Source organism: Nymphalis io, chromosome 25 (assembly GCF_905147045.1).
Source record: "Nymphalis io chromosome 25, ilAglIoxx1.1, whole genome shotgun sequence".
Lineage (NCBI taxonomy): Eukaryota > Metazoa > Arthropoda > Insecta > Lepidoptera > Nymphalidae > Nymphalis > Nymphalis io.
The window spans coordinates 9,151,938-9,178,682 of NC_065912.1; the positions used below are offsets into that span (position 1 = coordinate 9,151,938).

At 34.6% G+C, this 26,745-nt stretch overlaps 1 protein-coding gene across 1 annotated transcript in view; it reads right to left on the minus strand.

The window, feature by feature from the left end:
- The window catches only part of LOC126778322 (uncharacterized), a 104,139-nt gene that overhangs the window by 36,430 nt on the left and 40,964 nt on the right, over window positions 1-26,745 (minus strand). Inside the window, exon 2 of the mRNA XM_050501829.1 lies at window positions 6,740-6,922. Coding sequence (XP_050357786.1) covers window positions 6,740-6,919 — 180 coding nt within the window. The 5' untranslated portion in view covers window positions 6,920-6,922. The remainder of the gene's footprint in view (window positions 1-6,739; window positions 6,923-26,745) is intronic.

Consider the following 26,745-nt stretch of genomic DNA (forward strand, 5'->3'; position numbering starts at 1 on the left):
ATAAAATTTTCACAAAGACGAGACAAACTAATTGATGTTAAAATGAAACATCTGGACCACAATATTAATCGTAATTAAAATTCTAATGGACTTTTACCTCAATTAATTATTTCTATTTATAGTTTTTCTCATTTCCAGCATTAATAAGAAAGCTTTTAAAGAGAAAAAAGAAACAAAATGAGTTTAATTATTATTGGAATATTGCGCATGATCTACTTATTTATATGTATGTTTATTTGTTTGTATGTAACTCCGAAACTATTTGTCATATCTTGAGACTAATATAAGAAAACCATATATGATCATCCTGCCTCGTTGTGTTGTGGATAATTTACTTCTGAGAAGAGTTCCGCTGAGCCACACAGTACGGAACGCGTTGTACGAGCGTTCCGAGGATTTTAGTGGATAAAAATCTAGATAACACGGTACCACTAGAAGTCAGGTATCTTTCGAAGATTTCCTGCGTTACAAGTGGAAAATTAAGAACGTACTTCTCGTTAGCCGAAGAAGATATCAGAACTAGTAATAACTTAAAATAGAATTTATCATCTGAACTTACGATTCAAAATTGCTTACATTTATTTACATATCTTTGTTTATTATTTCACAAACATACAAACAGTTACTTTCGTATTCATAATATTATTATAGAAAGTGTTTCGTGTTTTCAGTATAGTATTTAAATATAATCAAGAATACTTATTTGTACTGCAGCGGTACTTTTATCCATATTTATAAGCTGATAATGAGTTTAAGTGCGCTTTTATGAAGGTGTTATATGAGCAAGCAAAAAATAATTTGTGCTTAAGTTAATTGAGTACGTCACATTCTGACTAATTTAAAATCTCTTACCACTTATAAAACGCTTATTAATAAATATAATTACCCTCAAATAACCTGAACAGTAATATAGCTAGAAGAAATAAACCATTAATATCCCACTGCTGGGCCTCTCAAACAAAAGATTGCTTATAGCTTCCTCCATTCGAATCATTAGTTGGTGATTGCATCCGAATTACGAATCCGAAATAATTTTCACGATGTATGAGACAAAATATAAGCACAATTACACTGTTGCTTGAGCTACATGCAAGCTCGTCTGGGTAGGTATCACCCACTCATCAAATATTCTACCGCAAAACAGCAGTACTTGGTATAGTTGTGTTCCAGTTTGAAGGGTGAGCGAGCCAGTGTAATTACAGGCACAAGGGACATAACATCTTAGTTCCCAAGGTTGGTGGCGCATTGGTGATGTATGCGATGGTTAACATTTCTTACAATGCAAATGTCTAAGGGCGTTTGGTGACCACTTACGATCAGGTGGCCCATATGCTCGTCCACCTTCCTATTCTATAAAAAAAAGAGGATTTGGAAGAGATGCTAAACAGCCTGAGCGATTCTTCAAGACAAGTAGGTCTCGGGATGAACATTGAAAAGACCAAAATTATGGCAAACCGTCATGTATCCCCGAGACCAGTGGTCGTAAATGGCACTCCACTTGAAGTTGTGCAGGAATATATCTACCTGGGCCAAACTATACAACTTGGCTGGCACAACTTTGAAAAGGAGGCTAAAAGAAGTATACGTTTGGGCTGGGCGGCATTCGGGAGGTTACGTCATATTTTTGAATCGTCGATCCCACAGTCGCTTAAGACCAGGGTCTTCAATCAGTGCGTCCTACCTGTAATGACTTACGGTGCCGAAGCGTGGACACTTACCGTAGAACTGGTCCACAAATATAGGGTCGCTCAGCGAGCAATGGAACGTGCAATGCTTGGGGTTTCTCTGGCAGATAGAATCCGAAATGAGGACATTCACCAGAGAACTAAAGTCACCTACATCGCGCGTAGAATCAGCTCGCTGAAGTGGAAGTGGGCTGGTCATGTCTCCAGGCGCATTGATGGCCGATGGAGCCGACACGTGTTAGAGTGGAGACCACGCTTAGGCAAACGTAGTGTAGGACGCCCTGTGACAAGATGGGCCGACGATTTAAAAAAGGTGGCAGGTTCGGATGATTCGCAGGATGGATGCGGACTGCCCAAGATCGGGATGGTTGGCGTTCTATGGGGGAGGCTTTCGTCCAGCAGTGGACTGCAAAAGGCTGATACGATACGATACGATATCTGCTTACGATATCCGTTACATGCAATGTATATAGATAGCAGTCTTTCATTCGTGACTGCGCTGATAAGATTTAATTGTATAAATTCACGATATGCATTATAATACACACGAGGTCTGTAAAACGATAGATAATTTAAACTTTTGTAAATGTACTTTATAAATTTAATACATAATATTTGGGTAACTACGATCAAATTTTTTTATAACTTTCGATTCGATAGTGCTGCACCTCTTATGGACGCAGTAAATTGAGTTTAGCGAAAAACGATATTACAGCCGAGATGGCTACGTAGAACACGTGAACGTCAACCGAAGACTGATCTTTCAAACCCTAACAATCAGATCATGTTATAAGTATGTTACAGTGAGCATAATATGATATTGTAATTATTTATTTCGTTCGCAAAACTGTAATTGATAAATGAGGTGGTATATACATAAAAATAATAAACAAAAATAAAATATATAATTAATAATAAAATATATATTCGTGTTCTACAGGATGCAAGCATTTTGTATTTATTTGTCAATAATGATAAAATATCGCGAGGAATGAGCCGGATTAATACATTGTACGGTGTGGCGCCGAGGGTATCGAATGAAACTCACGAATACCAGACAACAACTGCGTTTTATTCAAATAAGATTAAGAATATATAAAATTGTTACATACATATTACTGGTGGTAGGGCTTTGTGCAAGCTCGTCTGGGTAGGTACCACCCACTCATCAGATATTCTACCGCAAAACAGTAGTACTTGATATTGTTGTGTTCCGGTTTGAAGGGTGAGTGAGCCAGTGTAATTACTGGCACAAGGGACATAACATCTTAGTTCCCAAGGTTGGTGGCGCATTGGCTATGTGAGCGATGGTTGACATTTCTTCCAATGCCAATGTCCAAGGGCGTTTGGTGACCACTTACCATCAGGTGGCCCAAATTCTCGTCCGCCGTCCTATTCTATAAAAAAAACTTATACGTACACATGCCCTCCTTCTCCTTAGACTTTTATAGGACGTTCATAGACAGATACTCATATTTCTTAATAACGTTATAATTATCACAATAGTAGATCAATACAGTGCAATTATACTGATTCGCCAGGTACAATAAAAAAAGTGCGAACGTACGAAGTTAGGAGAAATTACACCTTCCCTCCCCTTACACGCGGACGCCGCAGGTGGAACCTAGTCATTAAAAATAAAAAATTTAAAATACATTTCAATTAAAATAATACGTCACATATAGCAGACGGATTCAAATGCTGTACTTTCTTTTTCCTCAAAACATGAACATAAAATTACCTCAATTCTTTCTACCTTCGGGCATTTTTCTGATCTCTTTTCCATGTTAAGCATTTTTTTATGTAATTGAAATTTCCTTACATAAATATAATATAATATTATTTTGATAATATCTTAGAAGCTGTTATAGAATTGTGATGTGTTGGCGGATTAAAATTAGTTGGCACCTCTGATACTGTTCCTAACTATACAGGATAGCTTATAGTATACGAGTATGCGCTGCAACGCAATTTCTGTTCCCTGAATCTCATAATCATAGTTCAGAAAAAGGACAAGAATCGACAAGATTCAATTGGCAGGAAAAATGGCTTAACCTAGATCTAGGAGTACATACAGCCAACTTATCATCTTCGAGCCTCTGAGGACCTCCACACAGAAAAAAACAGATATTTTTTTAGCCTGACCCAGTAGTTTAAGCCAGGTTCCACCAGGTATAAGCTGTTGCATTCACGAGGAAGTCTCTCAATTATAAAATTGATGAAAAGTGATAAAAAATCTCACAAGAGACTATAGTTTATGTTGTTTCAAAAGTCTGCAATCTTCATGAAATATGTTCAATTTATAAATCTTTCTGTAATGGTTCTAAGAACTAAGTTAAAATATATATCCCGAGCGTGAAACTTGTCTCAATTCCGAGGATATATTTCAAGACACTGAACTCATAGAATATTTATGGAGAACCATTTCCACCTAAAATCACTTTTAGTCTGTAAATCTTTAAATAAATGCAGAATCTTTGATTCTATTTCGAATGGTAAGTCATGGTAGTTGGAATTGTTATGTATGATTTTGCTAATTTTCTGTTAGCGCCACTTCAGAGATTATCTGATGTGAGTGTCTGGATGTATACAGTAACAATCCTACCATCTCCTTCATTATCATATTCAGAATTTAATTATTGACAATAAAACTTAGAACTTCTATACTACGACTTTATAGAATTGTAATATTTATGTACATGTAAAAAATATTTCCTGCTACATAACATTATCACATAAGTCCGAGAAGAATAAGAATAATGTTCCAGTGATTAGAACACATGCCAAGACAGCCTTAATTTTCGTTTATAACTAATTATATTCCTACCTGCAGCTTTGTCTACGTGTGAGGGGCAAGGCGAGTCTGGTGTCTTTACCACTGACAACGTGTATCAAAAATTTCATCACGAGACGTGAAATCGTAACGACCAAAAATAAACAAACATACTTTTAATAATATATGGATTCATCTTAAGAGAAAGCTACGCGTGTTGAATGAAAATCTACCACATTACATTACATCTACAAACACTAGAAGAGCGTGGTGATAAGCTATAAACGGTATCAAGAAGAGGATGCTAAGGCATAAGTGAGATTATCTCAGAGTTTTTCTTTAAGACCCTAAGACAATTCAAAACAAAATGTTGCCCTTAAACATTACTCAAGAATGAAAATTCTTTACAAACTTTTTGATTAAAGCCGAATTTCATAGTCCCTAAAATTTCATAAGTAAAATACTGATTAAGAACAGAGAGCGCGTAAAATTCTAATTTCCGCGCAAAAAATAACGTCTGCCATTTCATAGCGTTCGACCCTTTACAAAATGGCCGCGCTATGTTGCTATTAAGATTAAGTCAACGCGTTAATACGCTCAATATTACTACAAATTAGGGTCTGGGTAAATGTTTTTACGTTCAGTGTTGATGTTTTATCTTTAGTAGTGGTAAATGTGATGGGATAATTTCGTTAGGCTATTATGTACTTGTGATAACAAAAGGCCGTTTGTGGTTCATTTAGACTATTGTATACTCAATTAAGGATATATATTGTAATTACGAGTATCTCCAGTAATTACATTAGTTAATCTGCTGTGTAATTATTTTTAATAAAATTTTATTAACCATTTATTGGTAATATCGCACAATATATTACCTGCCTCGTTGGTCTAGTGGCCTGATGTAAGGCCGCAGACACGGAGGCCCTGGGCTTAATTCCCAAGTCAGGCCAATAAAAAGTTATTGGGTTTTTCAGACAGAAAATTCTCAGTAGCAGCCCGGAGTCTGGAAGTTGGAAGTGTATACACTCCTGTGCCTCGGAAAGCACCTAAAGCCGTTGGTCCTGCACCTGCACTCTTTCCGTCGTGTCGGATTGCCGTCCCATTGGGTTATGAGAATTAGGGAATAGAGAGTGCACCTGTGTTTGCGCACACACTTGTTCACTATAATATCTCCTGTGTAGCCGCCATAGCCGAAATCGGTCTGAAGGACATTATAATATAATTATTTTAATAAATTGGTGTGATCTGTATTTAATATTACTTGTTAATTTTAAAATAATTACTTGTTAACAAATACATTTGCTTGCCTATCGTTGGCGAAATGTATTAGATACTTATAAAGAAATCATAACATCTTTAAATTTACATTTCATGCAAATAAAATATTATGATTAAGATAAAAAAGCACTCACTCATTCGTTAAGTTCTAAATAGTTCTAATTTACTTACTGTCTTGTTAGCTATTAATTCAATACACGTTTATATCAATTGTGCAACCCTATTTTGGTTTTAGTTATATATAATATATTACTTAATAATGTTTGTATGTTAGTAGCTGTCAGATTACCAAATACGGAAATAATGAAATGAGATTAATTTTGTTTAATTGCATGTTCGCATATTCCGTTACCATTTTCAATATAACTATATTATATTAACAGCGAAATAAGGATATCAAAAGTAACTTTACGAAAGTGTAGTTCGTGTAATAATTTTTTCTTTCACACACATAATACTCTCCTAATTGTATGGATATATTGAAATTTAACTTGCTTACAAACTACAACAATTTTACAATAAATACATTTTAAAATATTTCTGTTTAAAAGTTAGCAGAGGTTACGTTGTAGGCTCAGACCGTCACGGTAGAATACGCAATAGATCCCGTGGCGCTCCTCGTTAAGACGGAAAGGGTACCGCTGGTTTTTTTGTGGGTATTCCGATGTTCGGGGTACACTCGGCGCCTTGGACACTAGCGAGCCCCACATACCGCCCCACTATTCCCGTGGGGGAAACGCGTAACGCGTTTTTCCAGCGAAAATAACAGGTTACGTTGTAGGTTAGTTATCAAGTAATTTTAACATTATTAATCCTCTTATATACATGTAATGTCTCAAAAAATTGTTATTGTTGGTTGTATAAATGTATGTAAATTTTGTGGACTAAATAAAAGAAATAGTAGCAGTAATATATATATATCAATTATGCAACCCTATATATATATATACAATTGATCAATAGCTTGTTTTGTGTATATTATAATTTATAAAATACTTACGATACAATATTTTGCGTCTGGTGGACATTGATTAAGTTTTGCTGCACTCCGGTTATTGCAGGGTGTTATGGAGCCAACTCCGTCGCTGTATTGGCCACATTGCCAACATTTGATCCCAGCAGCAGCAGCCACCAGTGTCAGCAATACGCCAACAATTGCCAATCGCGATGCACTCGACATTTTCTACGAAACAAATAATATTATTTAGTACAAAGTCGTTAAGCCAACTTAAATTTTACTTGATTGATTTAAACTATGATGTACAAGAGAGTCTCATTTCGCATAATTACTCCAACTTATTCATAATAACGGAAATACGAAAAACTGGAGAACTAAGGTGGGCCAATTTATCATCCATTTGGAATTGTTGGTGAAACTTTTCCCAAATTATTCGTCGTTAGGGTAACTAGTGAGCTCAGGTGTATTGAGCTCTTATCTTGCACAAGTCGAACTTACAATTGAAATGTCTTCTACATAGACTGCGCTATAAATTATTCCGGGACGGACACATAGAGGTAAAGGATCCGATCTTGTTAAAACATTTCTCGACGATTTTAAATTTGGAAGCTTGCGAGCGATAAAGTTCTTTGAGTTATTCAATATTAAAATGGTTTGTTATTTTATTTCTACCGATTAGCTCTCACGCTTTTATTGCTACATGTATTAATATATAACATTATATAGCTACCAAAGCTTTACACATGAACAATTTCAATTTTGAATTATAAACATCAATTCGGACAAAAATAAAACATTGATGAAAACTGATAAAAAGGGTTTATATCAGTTGTTCAGTGACGGTCCTATTTTGTTTTAAGAATGACAATAACCCTTATATCATACGCTTGAATTGTAAGCCTTCCTGTAATGGTAATAAGATCTAAGTTGAAATTTGTAGTATAGTATTTTGTGTTTGCAGCATAGTATATTTGTAGTATCGTCCCGTGCGTGCAATTTGTCTGAATTCCGAGGGTATATTTTAAGATAAAAGCACATTTGAAGCGATAGAATATTTATGGAAAACCATTTCCATCTCTTTTAGGCTGAAGATTTACGTGTGAAAGCACAACCTTTGATTGTTTTCAAGTCAAACTTTTCTATATGCTATGAGAAAAAAAAATCAAAAACAAATTATTTTTGAAAATAAGGTTTCGCTCATCTTGTTTTAATTTTTTTAACTGAATTAACTGTTATTTACTCTGGCATACTCACAACCATAAAAGATTTCATTTATTTATTTATGTTTACTAAAAAGCTATTCCTTACGCATGTCTTATAACTTTATGCATTTTTCATATTTAAACACACATTTAGTACGCAATTGATGTTCTTTATGGGTCCATGCTCATAAACTTCAATTCAAGCTGACAGTTGTTTTATATCCTTTTTCGTGCATAAGACCCCTTTACTGAATGGAAATGGATTCCAAAATTAATTCACCACGCTACTCCACTTCAGGTCGGTTGATATATATGCAGACAATAACATTATTTTATCTTTATAATGCTATTAATATTATAAACGTCACTGAAAGAGGTCCTGAGTTACCCAAGGTCGGACTAATAAAATATGATTGGAAATAAGAAATGCACAGAAAGCAGCCCAGGGTCTGATAGTTTGCATATATGTACCCCTATGTTTTGGAAAGCACTTAAGGCCTTCGCCTGAACTATTTCCGATTGCCTCGCAATTGCCATATCTTCGGATATATATTCTTTAAATTTATAATATTGTGATGTAGTAGATATGTATGCTTGGGTGCGTGCTTATAATAATGTGTAATGGACTAAATACACTCAGTATTCGATCATCATTACAGATGTTTTATTGTGCCTAAGTCCCATCCTTATATGGCGACCCTGCCATTTGAGCAGGGATCATGTTAATCATGTTTACGTTTAGTCCGGACTGTGTTAATCTGTGTAAAAGTCGTGTAGTTACGAATATTATTATATGCAAAGAAAATCATCATCATGTGCCAATCTAAGGTGAACAACGAGGAAATCTTTATAAAACCAAACAGTGCTGGTGGAGGAAAAAAATCAGCTACAGTGGAAGAAATTATAAAACATGGCTAAGTTTGACCTCAAGGTTGCATTGAACTTATTACCAGTTTTGAAAGATGACGAGGCTAGTACAAAACAGCTTATTGACGGTGTAGAGTATTATCAATCCGAGCTCGACCAGGAAGGTCAAAATAAATTAGTAAACTTTGTTTTGAAAAGTCGGTTGTCACAAATGGCTAAACTAAAACTTGAAAATTAATATGAATCAGTTGATAGTTTAAGTAAGGCAATGAAAATTCATGTGTTGCCCAAAAAATCAGTAACAGCACTTCAGCATAAATTATTTAATTTGCGACAAAACGATCTTTCTATAGATGAGTATCGGAAATAAATTTCAGGTTTATTTGTAGAATTGACGATCTCTCAATCCGAATGGAGTGAAACCAGTTTTAGTGTATTGAAGACTTTAAATGAAAAACAGGACATAAAAAGTTTCGCGGATGGGTTGAGAAATCGGCGATTAAGTACCATAATAGCATCAATCCCCTCTTCCCTCCCTCTGTGGTACTCCTCTGGTGATGCAAAGCAAAATCGCCATGCTGGGGATTGACGTTCGCTGCGACCTTAGTCCAAGGGATTACATCGAGGCTGTTATAAAAACAGCTTCACGGAAACTCGGAGTTCTGAACAAGGTGCGGCGCTTTTTCACGCCACAACAACTGTGCCTGCTGTACAAAACACAGGTACGGTCTTGCGTGGAATATTGCTCGCACCTTTGAATGGCTCCGCTAAGTACCTACTTGAGGCCTTGGACCGGTTGCAGCGACGTGCCGTACGCATTATTGGCGACGTAAAGGTCACAAACACCCTTGAACCTTTACAATTGCGTCGTGAGATAGCAGCACTGAGCGCTTTCTATCGACTGTATCACGGCGAGTGCTCTGAGGAATTATTCTCTCTAATTCCTGCTTCTCCCTTCCTTCTTAAGTCCACGCGAGCTGGTTCTCGATGTCACCGCCTAACTGTGACATCAATTCCATCGCGAACAAAGAAATTTGGCAACTCCTTTCTTTGTCGCACTTCCAAAAAATGGAATTCCTTACCAGCTCACGTGTTCCCCTCCTCTTACAACCCGGGTTCCTTCAAACGAGGCGTGAAGAGGCATCTTGCGGGCCGGCAAGGCGAAGGCGGCTAGTGCAGAACGTTTTTCCCGTCTGTACTGGCCGTCGTCGCGTTTGGACTCTACTACCACTTACCAACAGGTGGAGTAGAGTCATTTGCCCTCCCGGCGAATATAAAAAAAAATCAAGGAATTATTCGTCCTTGAGTGATGCTATTTAATCTGCTATAGATGAACAAGCCACTACCCCATCAGGTGATATATTTTCAGTGCGTTAAAATAACAGAAATAACTTTAATCAATACATGAATTTTAGAGGTCGTTTCAGAAATAGAGGTCAGTATATCATACATACATACATACATCAGGAAGAGGACAGGTGCCAGTTCAGGTTACTCAGGCTCAATCAGACGAGAGCAGCTGGATAGGGGGTCGATTCAGAGGACAAGGTGCGCAAGGGTCATCTCGAGGCAACAGAGGTAAGATATTTTACAGTCGCGCTAGATATACTGAAGGAAAAGAACCAGAAATACATATATTGACGGACTCAGATTCGCAAGACAACCAAGCGTCTAAAGAGTCAGAACCCGATAAGTTTTTCGTGAATAACCATACAATTTTATCCTGTAATAATAAGTGCCATATTAATTAATTTATTTATTTATTTATTTAAGGAAAATAACAGCATATAATACAAAATACAAGCATTAAAAATAAAAAAAATACAAAAAATAGAGCCAATTACTGTTTTCCATTGAGTTATGCAAACTTAATATCAGTAAACAGAAGTAGCAACACACAGTTTTGGTAAAAAAAAAAATGTAAGTAACAAAATATCTATAAAAAAAAATACAAAATAAATAAAATAAAAAAAAGAATGAATATAAATATAAATTTAAATTAGGCGACACAGACTATGTTGTGGATGGGTGTCGTAGTGCTAGCGGCGATGAGAATGCAGAGAGTCACCCGGTATGTACAAACTAATTGTAAAGCTAAGTGATCTAAGACGGTCAAAAGTCAACATAACCAATATTAAAGCAGTATGTGTGAGAGTGTTTGTATGAGTGATGGAAAGTGTGTGTGCGTCGCCTTTAAGTGTAAATTTTTTTATTACAAATAAAAAGCAAAAATATAAGAAAAAGTATTGCGGAAAAGTGTAAAAATTAAAAAAAATCTAATAATACATACAATTTTTTAGTTATTAAATCATTTTTATAAGGTCCTTTTCTGGGTTTATTGCGATGGCCTGTGATTTTTCGTTTTTTCGGACAAAAATTAGACAGTTTTTTGTCCACACAAATTTGTACGCTTTTTCGGATGCAAGTGATTTACATTTCTGAAGTAACATCTTGTTTTGTAGTGTAAGATGATCTTTCACGAAAATTTTATTTGGGTTGCCAGCAATGTTTATGTCTTTCGTCGTGATACCACGCGTTTTCTTTAGGCCGGAGAGAATACTGTCTTTAATAAGTCTGTTTTTAAGTTTAGCGACTATTACTTTTGGTCTGCCATTGATACTTCTTTTAGGTTGCACTCTATTTGCAAATTCGATATCATTACACTCTAGTTGAACACCTGCATGTCTACTAATATTAATTACAATATCTCTCACGCACTCATTTTTTAGTTCTGGAACGCCTATAATTTCTATATTCTGTTGCCGCGCCCATTGCTGATGTTTTGAGTTTTGATAAATAAGATCATCTACACCTTCTTGTAACGATGATACATGAGCTTTTAAAGCGGAATTTTCCTCGGATAGTTTGCTATGCTCCGCTTGCAATTCCATGTGAGATGATATGAGGCTCTGTTGTTCTTTTGAAAGTGTAGCCAGATTATTTTTAATTTTTAATAAAATAGTTTGTTTTAGTTCTGCCATAAAACAGTTTTTCATTTCTAAAAATTTTTTGTCTAATATTGTTTCAATACTTTCCATTGATAAAGGGGAATTGGGATTCGAATATGACACCGAAGACGGCGATGTGTTCGATTTTTTATCAGTACAGTTGTGACAAGAGTACGATTCTTTAATTTTAGCTGTCATCCTTTTAAACTGTGCATTGCTAATTTTCAAACAGTTGTAATGATACTTTTCTGTACAGACCATACAACTTATCTCCTCTTTCTTTAGAATAAGATTACTGCAAACCTTGCATTTGGATGACATTTTTGTAAGTAAAATAAAATATTATGTTCCTAATATCAATATTATAAATATTGATATTTATCAAAGGAAACAATAAATAATTTGGAGGGTAAGTCTAATTTGAAATTAACAGCGTCGTAGTTATAATACAACAATGTGAATAAAAACAACTTCTCGATAAACAGCTCACCGCTGCACTGTTGCCGCACGGAAGGTCTTAAGCGCCGTGCGAATCGTGGCGCTTACGCGTTTTACACAAACAGTTATATTATTCACTCGAATTTCGTTTGAATTATTAATTTATATTATAAAGTTTTAATTTAACTGTTATTAACTGTCACTATTGGTTTAAGAACACTTGTAACTTGATCATGAGATAATTTACACTCAGATAAACTCGAAAAGAACACTTATATTTGAATTTAAGTGAGATACGTAATGTGTGTTGCACCTCGGACTGATGCCGAAATTTAAACATTAATCCTTGTGGGGACTTGCATATATGGCTTATTGACACCGGGGCTTCTATTTCAGCTATAAAGTATGTACACGTAATCGAGAATAATATTCCAATCGAAAAAGAGACACTTATTGTTGATGGTATGTTTATATTAATCTATATTCGGGTGATCAAATTGTAAACAATAAATTCTTTGTATTTAAATCGTTGCCATGTAAGGCTAGTGGCATACTAGGCCAAGATTTCTTAAACAAATATAAGTTCGTTTTAAACTTTGGTAACAATTCTATACAACTGAGGAAAGAAAATAAAAAAAATAGATTTGCCTATCACTACGAATTGCAAGTCATTAGTTTTATCCGCTAGGTCTGAGTCAATTCATTATATCGAAACAGAAATTCAACAGGATTGTGTAGTTTAAAATAGATAAGAAATAGAAGAGATTAGAAATAAAGAAACAAATAGATAATATGCTCGAGCAAGGCATCATAGAACCATGTAGCAGTGAGTGGTCAAGCCCAGTTCTTCTGGTGCCTAAGAAAACAGACTGAATCTCCTTGAATGGGTCGAAAAAATGACGTTTAGTCATAGATTATCGTAAATTAAATAACTGTATACAGGACGATAAATTTCCATTACCTAATATTAGTGAAATATTAGATTCGTTATCCGGATGTATTTATTTTTCGCTCTTAGATCTAAATCAGGGATTTTATAATGTTGAACTTGAGTTGAATAGTTGAAAATATACAGCTTTTTGCTCGGGGCAGTTTCAAATGACCAGAATGCCGATGGGGCTTAAGACAAGCCCTAGTTCATTTTCGCGGATGATGACCATGGCTATGGCTAGTCTTTGTTACGAAAAATGTTTATGTTACCAAGGTGATCTGATAGTTTTAGGCCGCAACCTGGCGGAGCATAATAAAAATTTAATAAACATATTTGAAAGATTAAGTAAAGTTAACTTGAAATTAAATCCGGCGAAATGTAATTTTCTTCAAAAAGAATTGCTTTATTTAGGCCATATTGTATCAGGAGAAGGAGTATTACCCGATTCTGAGAAAATAAAAGCGGTGCAAGATTATCCTGTGCCTAAAAGCGCGGATGAAGGTATACGATTCGTAGCGTTTACTATTATCGAAAATTTATACCGAAATTTGCTGAAATTGTTTATCATTTAAATTTATTATGCAGGAAAAATACTAAATTTAAATGGGATGATAATTGTCAAAAGTCATTCGAAACTGAAAAAATGTATAACATCGCCCCGTGTTCTACAATATCCTGATTTATTTAGTAAAAACACATTTATTATACAGACTGTTGCATCAGGTTACGCGTTGGGAGCTACGATGGCCGCCCAGTAGCGTACGCTAGTAGAAACCTAAACAAGGCCGAGCTAAATTACCCAACGATAGAAAAAGAGCTATCGTATGGGCTGAGAAGCATTTCAGGCCGTACTTATATGGTCGTAAATTCAAAATTATTACCGATCATAAGCCACTAGTTTATTTGTTAATTTTAAAAGATCCGTCAAATAGATTACTTAAGTTTCGACTATCCTTAGAAGAATATGATTATTTAATTGAACATATAAAAGGTAAACAGAATGCAGCCGCAGATGCGCTATCTCGTATTACAATATCATCCGAGGAGCTAAAAGAATTTAACAAATGTATTTGCGTCATGACGCGAGCCCAAAAGAAAAGATTAGAAACTAGTATTATAGTTAATCAAAACACTAAGAGCATAAAGAGTTGGCATAACGAGCCAAGGCTAGTAGAATCTAACATTGTTCCGGAAAATTCGGCTGAACTTAGGTTTGCCGACAGGAAGTATTTAAATAGGTTACGAATCGAGAATAAGATTACATATGAAAATAATATTTTTTGTACGATAGATATCAATTAACGTTATTTATAAATCCGTCAGCACAATCTCGGCTGACGCCTGCAGAGTTTATAAAAAAGATGTGTGAATTTTGTGATACAATTAAAATAAATAAAATATTTTTAATGAAAAATAAGGACAATAGAGTCTTTACACAAAAGTTAACAAATGAGATAAAAAAGTGACTGGAAAGGGCCAACTATAATTATAATAAAAGATATAGAGAGAATCGAAAATAAAGACGATAGGAGAGTTATTTTAAATGACCTACAAGCGGTCATGCAGGTATTAGACGCATGTTCAATAGTATTAAAAAATATTACTTCTGGCCGGGACTCGAAAAAGATGTTATTAATTTTGTAAAAAAATGTCCAAAATGTCAACAACAAAAATATACGGCATTTGTTAAAGAACCAATGACCATTACTTCTACGTCTCATACTACCTTTGAAAAAATATATTTGGATTTAATGGGACCCTTCGATAGGGACTCTTGTAAACATTCGTATATCTTGACACTTCAATGTGAGCTGTCAAAATATGTATACGCGTTCCCTTTGGTTACTAAAACATCAGAAGAAGTCGCACGGGTTTTCGTGAACAATTTTATTCTACAGCACGGCGTTCCAAGGGAGGTTGCTACCGATCGAGGCGCGGAATTTATGTCCGACATCTTTAAAGAGGTATGTAAAATTCTTAATATCTCTAAGATAAATTCAAGAGCATATCGAAAGTATCGGGGCGCTAGAGAACTCACACAAAAGCTTAGGGGCATTTTTAAGAATACAAACAGAAAATAAACCAGATTCATGGAGCACTCGGCTACCATTTTTGTGTTTTGCATATAACACGACGGTACACACTTCAACTAAATTTACGCCATTCGAACTTGTTTATGGAAAGATATGTGATTTGCCAAGTAATCTGACGAAAACTGTAGAGCCAGTATACAATTATGATAACTATCCCATCGAGCTCAAGTATCGATTACAAATGTCACAAACAGAAGCGAGAAATAATTTAATCAAAAGTAAATTACAGAAGAAAGAAAAATATGATCACGACACAAGCCCTACTAAGTATGAACAAGGTGATACTTTATTAATTAAAAATGAAATTGGTAATAAGCTCACAAACCTTTATACGGGACCTTACAAGGTAATCCGAGATTTGTCACCAAATGTGGTGGTGAATATAAACGGTAAATTAGATTTAGTTCATAAGAATCGTACAAAATTGTACTGTGACTAATTATGTATAATCTATATTATGTAATCATCGATTATTTCAGATCTTATACCTCTAAACTAATGTTTATTAAACTTATTCTAATATAACTCCTATATTGCACTACATACTCATATGTATAAGTAGAAAAGTAGGTGCTTATGATGTCATTAATTTTTAATTGTAGATGCTAATTACTTACGAATATCCAGTTACTCGCTCGATTATTGTTTATGAAACAAGCAATCATTATTTACATAACTGTATAACGATATTTAATACATGCTAAAAATTTAATTTTAAGCTTTTAAATTTATCCTTAAGTAAAAAAAAAAAGAAAAATATTATTTTTTTTTGTACTTATTTTGCCGGGGGAGGTGTGATGTAGTAGATGTGTATGCTTGGGTGCGTGCTTATAATAATGTGTAATGGACTAAATATACTCAGTATTCGATCATCATTACAGATGTTTTATTGTGTCTAAGTCCCATCCTTATAATATACTAACTTACGGCCTCGGCTTCACCCGTGTTTGGGAGAGGTGCAAATGTTTGGGTATTTCATGATGATCGATTGAGTAGTCAAGATGTAATGTAAGAAATAAACAGAAATCTCACTTTCACGTTTATAATATTAGTAAGGATATTATATGATAATAAATGTTCCAAACTAAAGATTTCAAGGTAGAACTCCAGAACTCAATCCGAATAGACGAGGGACTGGGGGCTTGTATAAAATTTAATGTAATATTTTTGTTACATTCGCCTTTGTAAAGGATAAATTTGGTATCGTAACCCGCAATCATCGGTTAAGATTCAGGTGCTCTATCCTTAGTGGTTAGAACACCATCTCGACTCATGGAGTGGCAAATAAATAAATAAAAGATTGAAGCGATCAGATAATTCTGATAAGGAGATTATTGATAATACCAGGTGCGTACTAAGCGCTTGAATTTCGTATGAAAAGGTCGCCTTAGTACAATTAAGTAGCTGGCTTTCTTGTTCGCTTTTATCGTTCCAAAAAGGTGTTAACTTAATCCCAAAGTTAAAACCTTATAAATTTTATATTACCGCCGAAAATAAGAATAAAAGAACCAACATCAAAGATCGAGATTCGCTAAAAATACTAAATCACTTAAAGCGAAAACGTCCCTCTTCAAGGCGTGCATAAATTACGTACTAAAACATTCAGTGGGAACATTAAACAAAGTGTTTTCCGCAGGTAGGAGAACTCCAATCATTTATCAACGTCTTGACAATAACAATCTATTCGTTAAAATTATAAATTATTATTTTTTTGTAGATTTTTTGCAAGTAAATGCAGTGTAATATTTCTCTGATAGCATTTTATTACCAGTCGAATCGAAATAGTGAAATGCTACTATTAATTGAGAGTCGAGAACAGCCACCGTATAGATTTTAGTGGCCATATAATATACATAATTACCCCAAAATAACCCCTCTTACCTTTCGAAGACGATGAGCGATGGAACCATCAGGTGAACCACTTACTGTCAGTCTGCCTACCTATTTGATTAAAAAAACAAGAGATGCAAGAGTACATTGATTATTTACTTTTTTACAAAATAATTTGGCAACATGAGTTTTAATTTTATTTATGAGTCAATGTAATCAAGAGGCTTATATTTCTTAAAGTGCTTGCACGCACTCATTTTTTAGTTCTGGAACGCCTATAATTTCTATATTCTGTTGCCGCGCCCATTGCTGATGTTTTGAGTTTTGATAAATAAGATCATCTACACCTTCTTGTAACGATGATACATGAGCTTTTAAAGCGGAATTTTCCTCGGATAGTTTGCTATGCTCCGCTTGCAATTCCATGTGAGATGATATGAGGCTCTGTTGTTCTTTTGAAAGTGTAGCCAGATTATTTTTAATTTTTAATAAAATAGTTTGTTTTAGTTCTGCCATAAAACAGTTTTTCATTTCTAAAAATTTTTTGTCTAATATTGTTTCAATACTTTCCATTGATAAAGGGGAATTGGGATTCGAATATGACACCGAAGACGGCGATGTGTTCGATTTTTTATCAGTACAGTTGTGACAAGAGTACGATTCTTTAATTTTAGCTGTCATCCTTTTAAACTGTGCATTGCTAATTTTCAAACAGTTGTAATGATACTTTTCTGTACAGACCATACAACTTATCTCCTCTTTCTTTAGAATAAGATTACTGCAAACCTTGCATTTGGATGACATTTTTGTAAGTAAAATAAAATATTATGTTCCTAATATCAATATTATAAATATTGATATTTATCAAAGGAAACAATAAATAATTTGGAGGGTAAGTCTAATTTGAAATTAACAGCGTCGTAGTTATAATACAACAATGTGAATAAAAACAACTTCTCGATAAACAGCTCACCGCTGCACTGTTGCCGCACGGAAGGTCTTAAGCGCCGTGCGAATCGTGGCGCTTACGCGTTTTACACAAACAGTTATATTATTCACTCGAATTTCGTTTGAATTATTAATTTATATTATAAAGTTTTAATTTAACTGTTATTAACTGTCACTATTGGTTTAAGAACACTTGTAACTTGATCATGAGATAATTTACACTCAGATAAACTCGAAAAGAAGACTTATATTTGAATTTAAGTGAGATACGTAATGTGTGTTGCACCTCGGACTGATGCCGAAATTTAAACATTAATCCTTGTGGGGACTTGCATACATGGCTTATTGACACCGGGGCTTCTATTTCAGCTATAAAGTATGTACACGTAATCGAGAATAATATTCCAATCGAAAAAGAGACACTTATTGTTGATGGTATGTTTATATTAATCTATATTCGGGTGATCAAATTGTAAACAATAAATTCTTTGTATTTAAATCGTTGCCATGTAAGGCTAGTGGCATACTAGGCCAAGATTTCTTAAACAAATATAAGTTCGTTTTAAACTTTGGTAACAATTCTATACAACTGAGGAAAGAAAATAAAAAAAATAGATTTGCCTATCACTACGAATTGCAAGTCATTAGTTTTATCCGCTAGGTCTGAGTCAATTCATTATATCGAAACAGAAATTCAACAGGATTGTGTAGTTTAAAATAGATAAGAAATAGAAGAGATTAGAAATAAAGAAACAAATAGATAATATGCTCGAGCAAGGCATCATAGAACCATGTAGCAGTGAGTGGTCAAGCCCAGTTCTTCTGGTGCCTAAGAAAACAGACTGAATCTCCTTGAATGGGTCGAAAAAATGACGTTTAGTCATAGATTATCGTAAATTAAATAACTGTATACAGGACGATAAATTTCCATTACCTAATATTAGTGAAATATTAGATTCGTTATCCGGATGTATTTATTTTTCGCTCTTAGATCTAAATCAGGGATTTTATAATGTTGAACTTGAGTTGAATAGTTGAAAATATACAGCTTTTTGCTCGGGGCAGTTTCAAATGACCAGAATGCCGATGGGGCTTAAGACAAGCCCTAGTTCATTTTCGCGGATGATGACCATGGCTATGGCTAGTCTTTGTTACGAAAAATGTTTATGTTACCAAGGTGATCTGATAGTTTTAGGCCGCAACCTGGCGGAGCATAATAAAAATTTAATAAACATATTTGAAAGATTAAGTAAAGTTAACTTGAAATTAAATCCGGCGAAATGTAATTTTCTTCAAAAAGAATTGCTTTATTTAGGCCATATTGTATCAGGAGAAGGAGTATTACCCGATTCTGAGAAAATAAAAGCGGTGCAAGATTATCCTGTGCCTAAAAGCGCGGATGAAGGTATACGATTCGTAGCGTTTACTATTATCGAAAATTTATACCGAAATTTGCTGAAATTGTTTATCATTTAAATTTATTATGCAGGAAAAATACTAAATTTAAATGGGATGATAATTGTCAAAAGTCATTCGAAACTGAAAAAATGTATAACATCGCCCCGTGTTCTACAATATCCTGATTTATTTAGTAAAAACACATTTATTATACAGACTGTTGCATCAGGTTACGCGTTGGGAGCTACGATGGCCGCCCAGTAGCGTACGCTAGTAGAAACCTAAACAAGGCCGAGCTAAATTACCCAACGATAGAAAAAGAGCTATCGTATGGGCTGAGAAGCATTTCAGGCCGTACTTATATGGTCGTAAATTCAAAATTATTACCGATCATAAGCCACTAGTTTATTTGTTAATTTTAAAAGATCCGTCAAATAGATTACTTAAGTTTCGACTATCCTTAGAAGAATATGATTATTTAATTGAACATATAAAAGGTAAACAGAATGCAGCCGCAGATGCGCTATCTCGTATTACAATATCATCCGAGGAGCTAAAAGAATTTAACAAATGTATTTGCGTCATGACGCGAGCCCAAAAGAAAAGATTAGAAACTAGTATTATAGTTAATCAAAACACTAAGAGCATAAAGAGTTGGCATAACGAGCCAAGGCTAGTAGAATCTAACATTGTTCCGGAAAATTCGGCTGAACTTAGGTTTGCCGACAGGAAGTATTTAAATAGGTTACGAATCGAGAATAAGATTACATATGAAAATAATATTTTTTGTACGATAGATATCAATTAACGTTATTTATAAATCCGTCAGCACAATCTCGGCTGACGCCTGCAGAGTTTATAAAAAAGATGTGTGAATTTTGTGATACAATTAAAATAAATAAAATATTTTTAATGAAAAATAAGGACAATAGAGTCTTTACACAAAAGTTAACAAATGAGATAAAAAAGTGACTGGAAAGGGCCAACTATAATTATAATAAAAGATATAGAGAGAATCGAAAATAAAGACGATAGGAGAGTTATTTTAAATGACCTACAAGCGGTCATGCAGGTATTAGACGCATGTTCAATAGTATTAAAAAATATTACTTCTGGCCGGGACTCGAAAAAGATGTTATTAATTTTGTAAAAAAATGTCCAAAATGTCAACAACAAAAATATACGGCATTTGTTAAAGAACCAATGACCATTACTTCTACGTCTCATACTACCTTTGAAAAAATATATTTGGATTTAATGGGACCCTTCGATAGGGACTCTTGTAAACATTCGTATATCTTGACACTTCAATGTGAGCTGTCAAAATATGTATACGCGTTCCCTTTGGTTACTAAAACATCAGAAGAAGTCGCACGGGTTTTCGTGAACAATTTTATTCTACAGCACGGCGTTCCAAGGGAGGTTGCTACCGATCGAGGCGCGGAATTTATGTCCGACATCTTTAAAGAGGTATGTAAAATTCTTAATATCTCTAAGATAAATTCAAGAGCATATCGAAAGTATCGGGGCGCTAGAGAACTCACACAAAAGCTTAGGGGCATTTTTAAGAATACAAACAGAAAATAAACCAGATTCATGGAGCACTCGGCTACCATTTTTGTGTTTTGCATATAACACGACGGTACACACTTCAACTAAATTTACGCCATTCGAACTTGTTTATGGAAAGATATGTGATTTGCCAAGTAATCTGACGAAAACTGTAGAGCCAGTATACAATTATGATAACTATCCCATCGAGCTCAAGTATCGATTACAAATGTCACAAACAGAAGCGAGAAATAATTTAATCAAAAGTAAATTACAGAAGAAAGAAAAATATGATCACGACACAAGCCCTACTAAGTATGAACAAGGTGATACTTTATTAATTAAAAATGAAATTGGTAATAAGCTCACAAACCTTTATACGGGACCTTACAAGGTAATCCGAGATTTGTCACCAAATGTGGTGGTGAATATAAACGGTAAATTAGATTTAGTTCATAAGAATCGTACAAAATTGTACTGTGACTAATTATGTATAATCTATATTATGTAATCATCGATTATTTCAGATCTTATACCTCTAAACTAATGTTTATTAAACTTATTCTAATATAACTCCTATATTGCACTACATACTCATATGTATAAGTAGAAAAGTAGGTGCTTATGATGTCATTAATTTTTAATTGTAGATGCTAATTACTTACGAATATCCAGTTACTCGCTCGATTATTGTTTATGAAACAAGCAATCATTATTTACATAACTGTATAACGATATTTAATACATGCTAAAAATTTAATTTTAAGCTTTTAAATTTATCCTTAAGTAAAAAAAAAAAGAAAAATATTATTTTTTTTTGTACTTATTTTGCCGGGGGAGGTGTGATGTAGTAGATGTGTATGCTTGGGTGCGTGCTTATAATAATGTGTAATGGACTAAATATACTCAGTATTCGATCATCATTACAGATGTTTTATTGTGTCTAAGTCCCATCCTTATAATATACTAACTTACGGCCTCGGCTTCACCCGTGTTTGGGAGAGGTGCAAATGTTTGGGTATTTCATGATGATCGATTGAGTAGTCAAGATGTAATGTAAGAAATAAACAGAAATCTCACTTTCACGTTTATAATATTAGTAAGGATATTATATGATAATAAATGTTCCAAACTAAAGATTTCAAGGTAGAACTCCAGAACTCAATCCGAATAGACGAGGGACTGGGGGCTTGTATAAAATTTAATGTAATATTTTTGTTACATTCGCCTTTGTAAAGGATAAATTTGGTATCGTAACCCGCAATCATCGGTTAAGATTCAGGTGCTCTATCCTTAGTGGTTAGAACACCATCTCGACTCATGGAGTGGCAAATAAATAAATAAAAGATTGAAGCGATCAGATAATTCTGATAAGGAGATTATTGATAATACCAGGTGCGTACTAAGCGCTTGAATTTCGTATGAAAAGGTCGCCTTAGTACAATTAAGTAGCTGGCTTTCTTGTTCGCTTTTATCGTTCCAAAAAGGTGTTAACTTAATCCCAAAGTTAAAACCTTATAAATTTTATATTACCGCCGAAAATAAGAATAAAAGAACCAACATCAAAGATCGAGATTCGCTAAAAATACTAAATCACTTAAAGCGAAAACGTCCCTCTTCAAGGCGTGCATAAATTACGTACTAAAACATTCAGTGGGAACATTAAACAAAGTGTTTTCCGCAGGTAGGAGAACTCCAATCATTTATCAACGTCTTGACAATAACAATCTATTCGTTAAAATTATAAATTATTATTTTTTTGTAGATTTTTTGCAAGTAAATGCAGTGTAATATTTCTCTGATAGCATTTTATTACCAGTCGAATCGAAATAGTGAAATGCTACTATTAATTGAGAGTCGAGAACAGCCACCGTATAGATTTTAGTGGCCATATAATATACATAATTACCCCAAAATAACCCCTCTTACCTTTCGAAGACGATGAGCGATGGAACCATCAGGTGAACCACTTACTGTCAGTCTGCCTACCTATTTGATTAAAAAAACAAGAGATGCAAGAGTACATTGATTATTTACTTTTTTACAAAATAATTTGGCAACATGAGTTTTAATTTTTCAAAAATCAAGAGGCTTATATTTCTTAAAGTGCTTGAGTCTATTGGCGGATCTGAGAACGTACCAGGTGGCATATTTAGGCGCATGTCTTTCTATAATAAGCTAAAAAAAATCCATAAAGGTCAATCTATTAATATTGCTTACAATTTTGATCAAATTACTCATAAAAGTGAAAAAAAACCAGCCTAAAACATACTACAGCATGAATATATTTAGAACATTATTAAATGAGATAGAGTAGAAGTGAAAGCTTTAGCTACCATTTAAAAAAACTATTATTTATATAAATTACACCCTACAACGTAATCCGATGGACGTTAGATAGATATTTCCTGAAATTTACCACCGTAGACGAAATGCAAGGCAAGACAAAATCAGTCACATAATTCTTATTTAAAATATTTTTATCTATTTATATACGCCGTTTTTCTTCTATTTATGTGAATAATATAATCGGCATGTGATATGAGAAGCACATTTCCTCATACAAATGATTTAATTAATCATAGAACTGTCTTATGTGTAATAGTGAAATTTAAGTACAGTTTCTCGTATCCGTACGAGAAACTGTACTTAAATTTCACTATTTATAAATTAATGGTTTTGATGGCTTGTATTGCACAGATACAATGTCATCGTGTTATCGCTCTTTCAGCAACATACACAAGAGAAATAAATGCTGTAAAGTATTATACGTAGAAAACTATGTATATTAGAACGTATAAATAAGAAAATAGTTTGTCAACTTCGTATGTATGAGAAACACATTCCATGACAATTACAGTATCGAATTTCTGCTACGGTAGCGAATTTCAGCCTAACCATTGGAATACTACTACACACTTATTTGTGTAAACACGCAAACACAGAAACATTGTCTATTATTTAATCTCATAATCTAATTGAATTGAAGTATCAGACTCGATTGAAGATATATCACGCGAATGCACTGCTTTTACATGATTAACTCGCACATTTGAACCCATGACTTTGGGATTTGATCCGTGTACGCTAAGCGCTAAATCAATGAGACAGTAGTAGCAGATAATATGTTCAAGCAAACATAGTAATCCTCACAAATGCTTACTGTTACCCGAAGATGACAAATCATTGGTTAGTTCGGGGATGAAATTAAATTATTTGCATATACATAGTAATTAATAGGCTAAGCTGCGTGACAAATTACATTTGCTTAACGAAGTTTGAATAACAAATGGCTAGATTTGTTTGACTGATTATTCATTTATATTAAAGAAGATTTGTGTGATCTTGTATTTTGTTTGAATATTTTTATACTGTCTATAATGACAGCTGCAATAAAGAATAAAACTTTTTTTTCCTTTCTTTATAAGTCTTTAAGTGACATTGATTGATAAAAATATATATTCATTAATCTCCTGAGGAAAGCTCCGCCAAGCCACGAGCGGAGCACAGCACGGGAGAAGTCGCGGATGCGTTATATCAACACGACCCCGCAGCCTCTTCTATCCGTGCCGAAAACGGTCATCGCAGTGGTTTTAGTGTAAAGTGGTATAACAGTATAAACATAACCCAATTCGACCTCCCCCCCCCCATATGAGCCGGGTACGTTTCTGAAGGAAGAAACTGTGTGAAAAAAATGGTATTCATTTCACACCTTCGATTTGCCGACCATATCGTCATCATAGCAGAGTCGCTGGAACAACTCACCGAAATGCTGCGTAGCCTAGGCGAGACTTCCCGGTGTGTCGGTCTCGGTATAAACTTGGACAAGACCAAGGTCATGTTCAATAGGCATGTCGTGCCAGGACCGATATACGTCGAGGGGAAACCTCTCGAAGTTGTTAGTGAATATACCTACCTAGGACAGATAATACAAGTCGGTAGGAACAACTTCGAGAAGGAAGCCGATCGAAGAATTCGCTTGGGATGGGCAGCATTTGGCAACCTTCGTCAAGTCCTCCAGTCGTCTATACCGCAATGTTTGAAGACGAAGGTCTTCAACCAATGCGTCTTATCTGCCATGACATACGGTGCCGAAATGTGGACACTAACTGCGGGACTAGTCTACAAATTCAAAGTCGCTCAGCGTGCTATGGAGCGATCTATGCTCGGAGTATCTTTGAAGGATAAGATCAGAAATTTGAATCAGGTTTGGCCGTTGGAGCAGACGAGTCCTAGAGTGGAGACCGCGAATCGGCAAGCGCAGCGTAGAGTGCCCTCCAGCCAGGTGGACCGACGACCTTAAGAAGGTGGCGGGCACCAACTGGATGCGGAAGGCGGAGGACTGGGACAACGTTCAGCAGTGGACAACGATTGGCTGTTGATTGATTGATTGATTGATATACTTATATCCTGTTTTTATTAACGATCATTTATGACAGTATTTCTAACGCCATTCTTGTAAATCCAAATATACCACGCTCTATGCGATTGCTATTCAAACTTTACGATTGTTTATGATCTAACCAAAAATATTTAATATAAATTGTTGGATGCTTCATAGTAACTAAGATGAGTTTACGTACTTTCTTAGGTACAAAATACACAACAAGAAGAGAATAATAAATATAAGTTATAAATAAATTATATAAATATAGTAATAAATAAAAATAAAAATAAATAACACCCAAAAAGAGAAATCCGAATGATGGCCACTATAATTATACTTAGCATATAAATGTCAAACTTTTGTATGATTTTCGTTTGTTTTCATTGATGACCGATTTACACTAGTCATCTTCATTCATAAAGTGAAGGCCTGGTCGAAGCAATGTGGTGATATAAGTTTCAAAACTTTCTCCTCATAAAGGAGAGGAAGTTTTAACCCTGGAAGACTCCGTTAACTTTTTCAATACGAGGCTAACCAATCTCATTTACCACTCAAAAAGGAATTAAACAAAATAGTGCTATTTGTAATAAAATAACTAATAAGTGGATAATACTCAAATCACGCTAAATATTAATATATAACCGGCGATGAAGTTAACTTCTTTTAAGCAATCCAGAAAAACTATCCAATATCACGCTCGCTTCACGACCGACCTCATTCAAATAGTAAACGGCTCGTCGGTAAAAGGGCGCAGAGTTTACATCGCAATCGAATAAATTCGATATTTTAATAGCTTTCATCACAACCGAAGCGCAGATCAAACGAAAACTTAGCGACGGAAATGACGGCATTTTTTGTTCGATTTTCATTTATTTTTCATGCTACTTTCAATATATATAGTCTAAATTTTTACTTATATTATAAGGTTATTGGTTATATTAAGACTTAGTGCAGAAGAAGCTGTAATGTGATATGTGATGCCCCCCTACTCCCTCACCGTTGCAAAAATGACAGTTTTAGAAAAGCAACTGGGCCACTGGATAGCTGGATGTGGGATCATTACAAAAATGCTCCTCATAAAAGCCTAAGTAATAATCGAGTAAAAAACGTATCTTTCGATACAAAGAAGTAGATACACGAAATAATTATTCTCATATCCAAGCAATATGATATATAGTTCAAAGCTTCGTTCAAACTTGAAACCGAGCTACCGAAAACTTTGGGCATACTTGTATTGAAGCGACGACAAAATAAAGTGAAACGCAAAAATGTTGTAACGTTTAACTTTTTTTTACTTTTGGTTACTATTAAGAACCAACTTCAACATTTTTAAATAATTTTCGCCCGAGGCTTTTCTTACAGATTCCGTATGTCCTTTTTTATACCCATCACCACGTATATCTAAAATTTTATGGTGATCGGTTGAGTAGTTAAGCCGTGAAACCGAAATAAGGA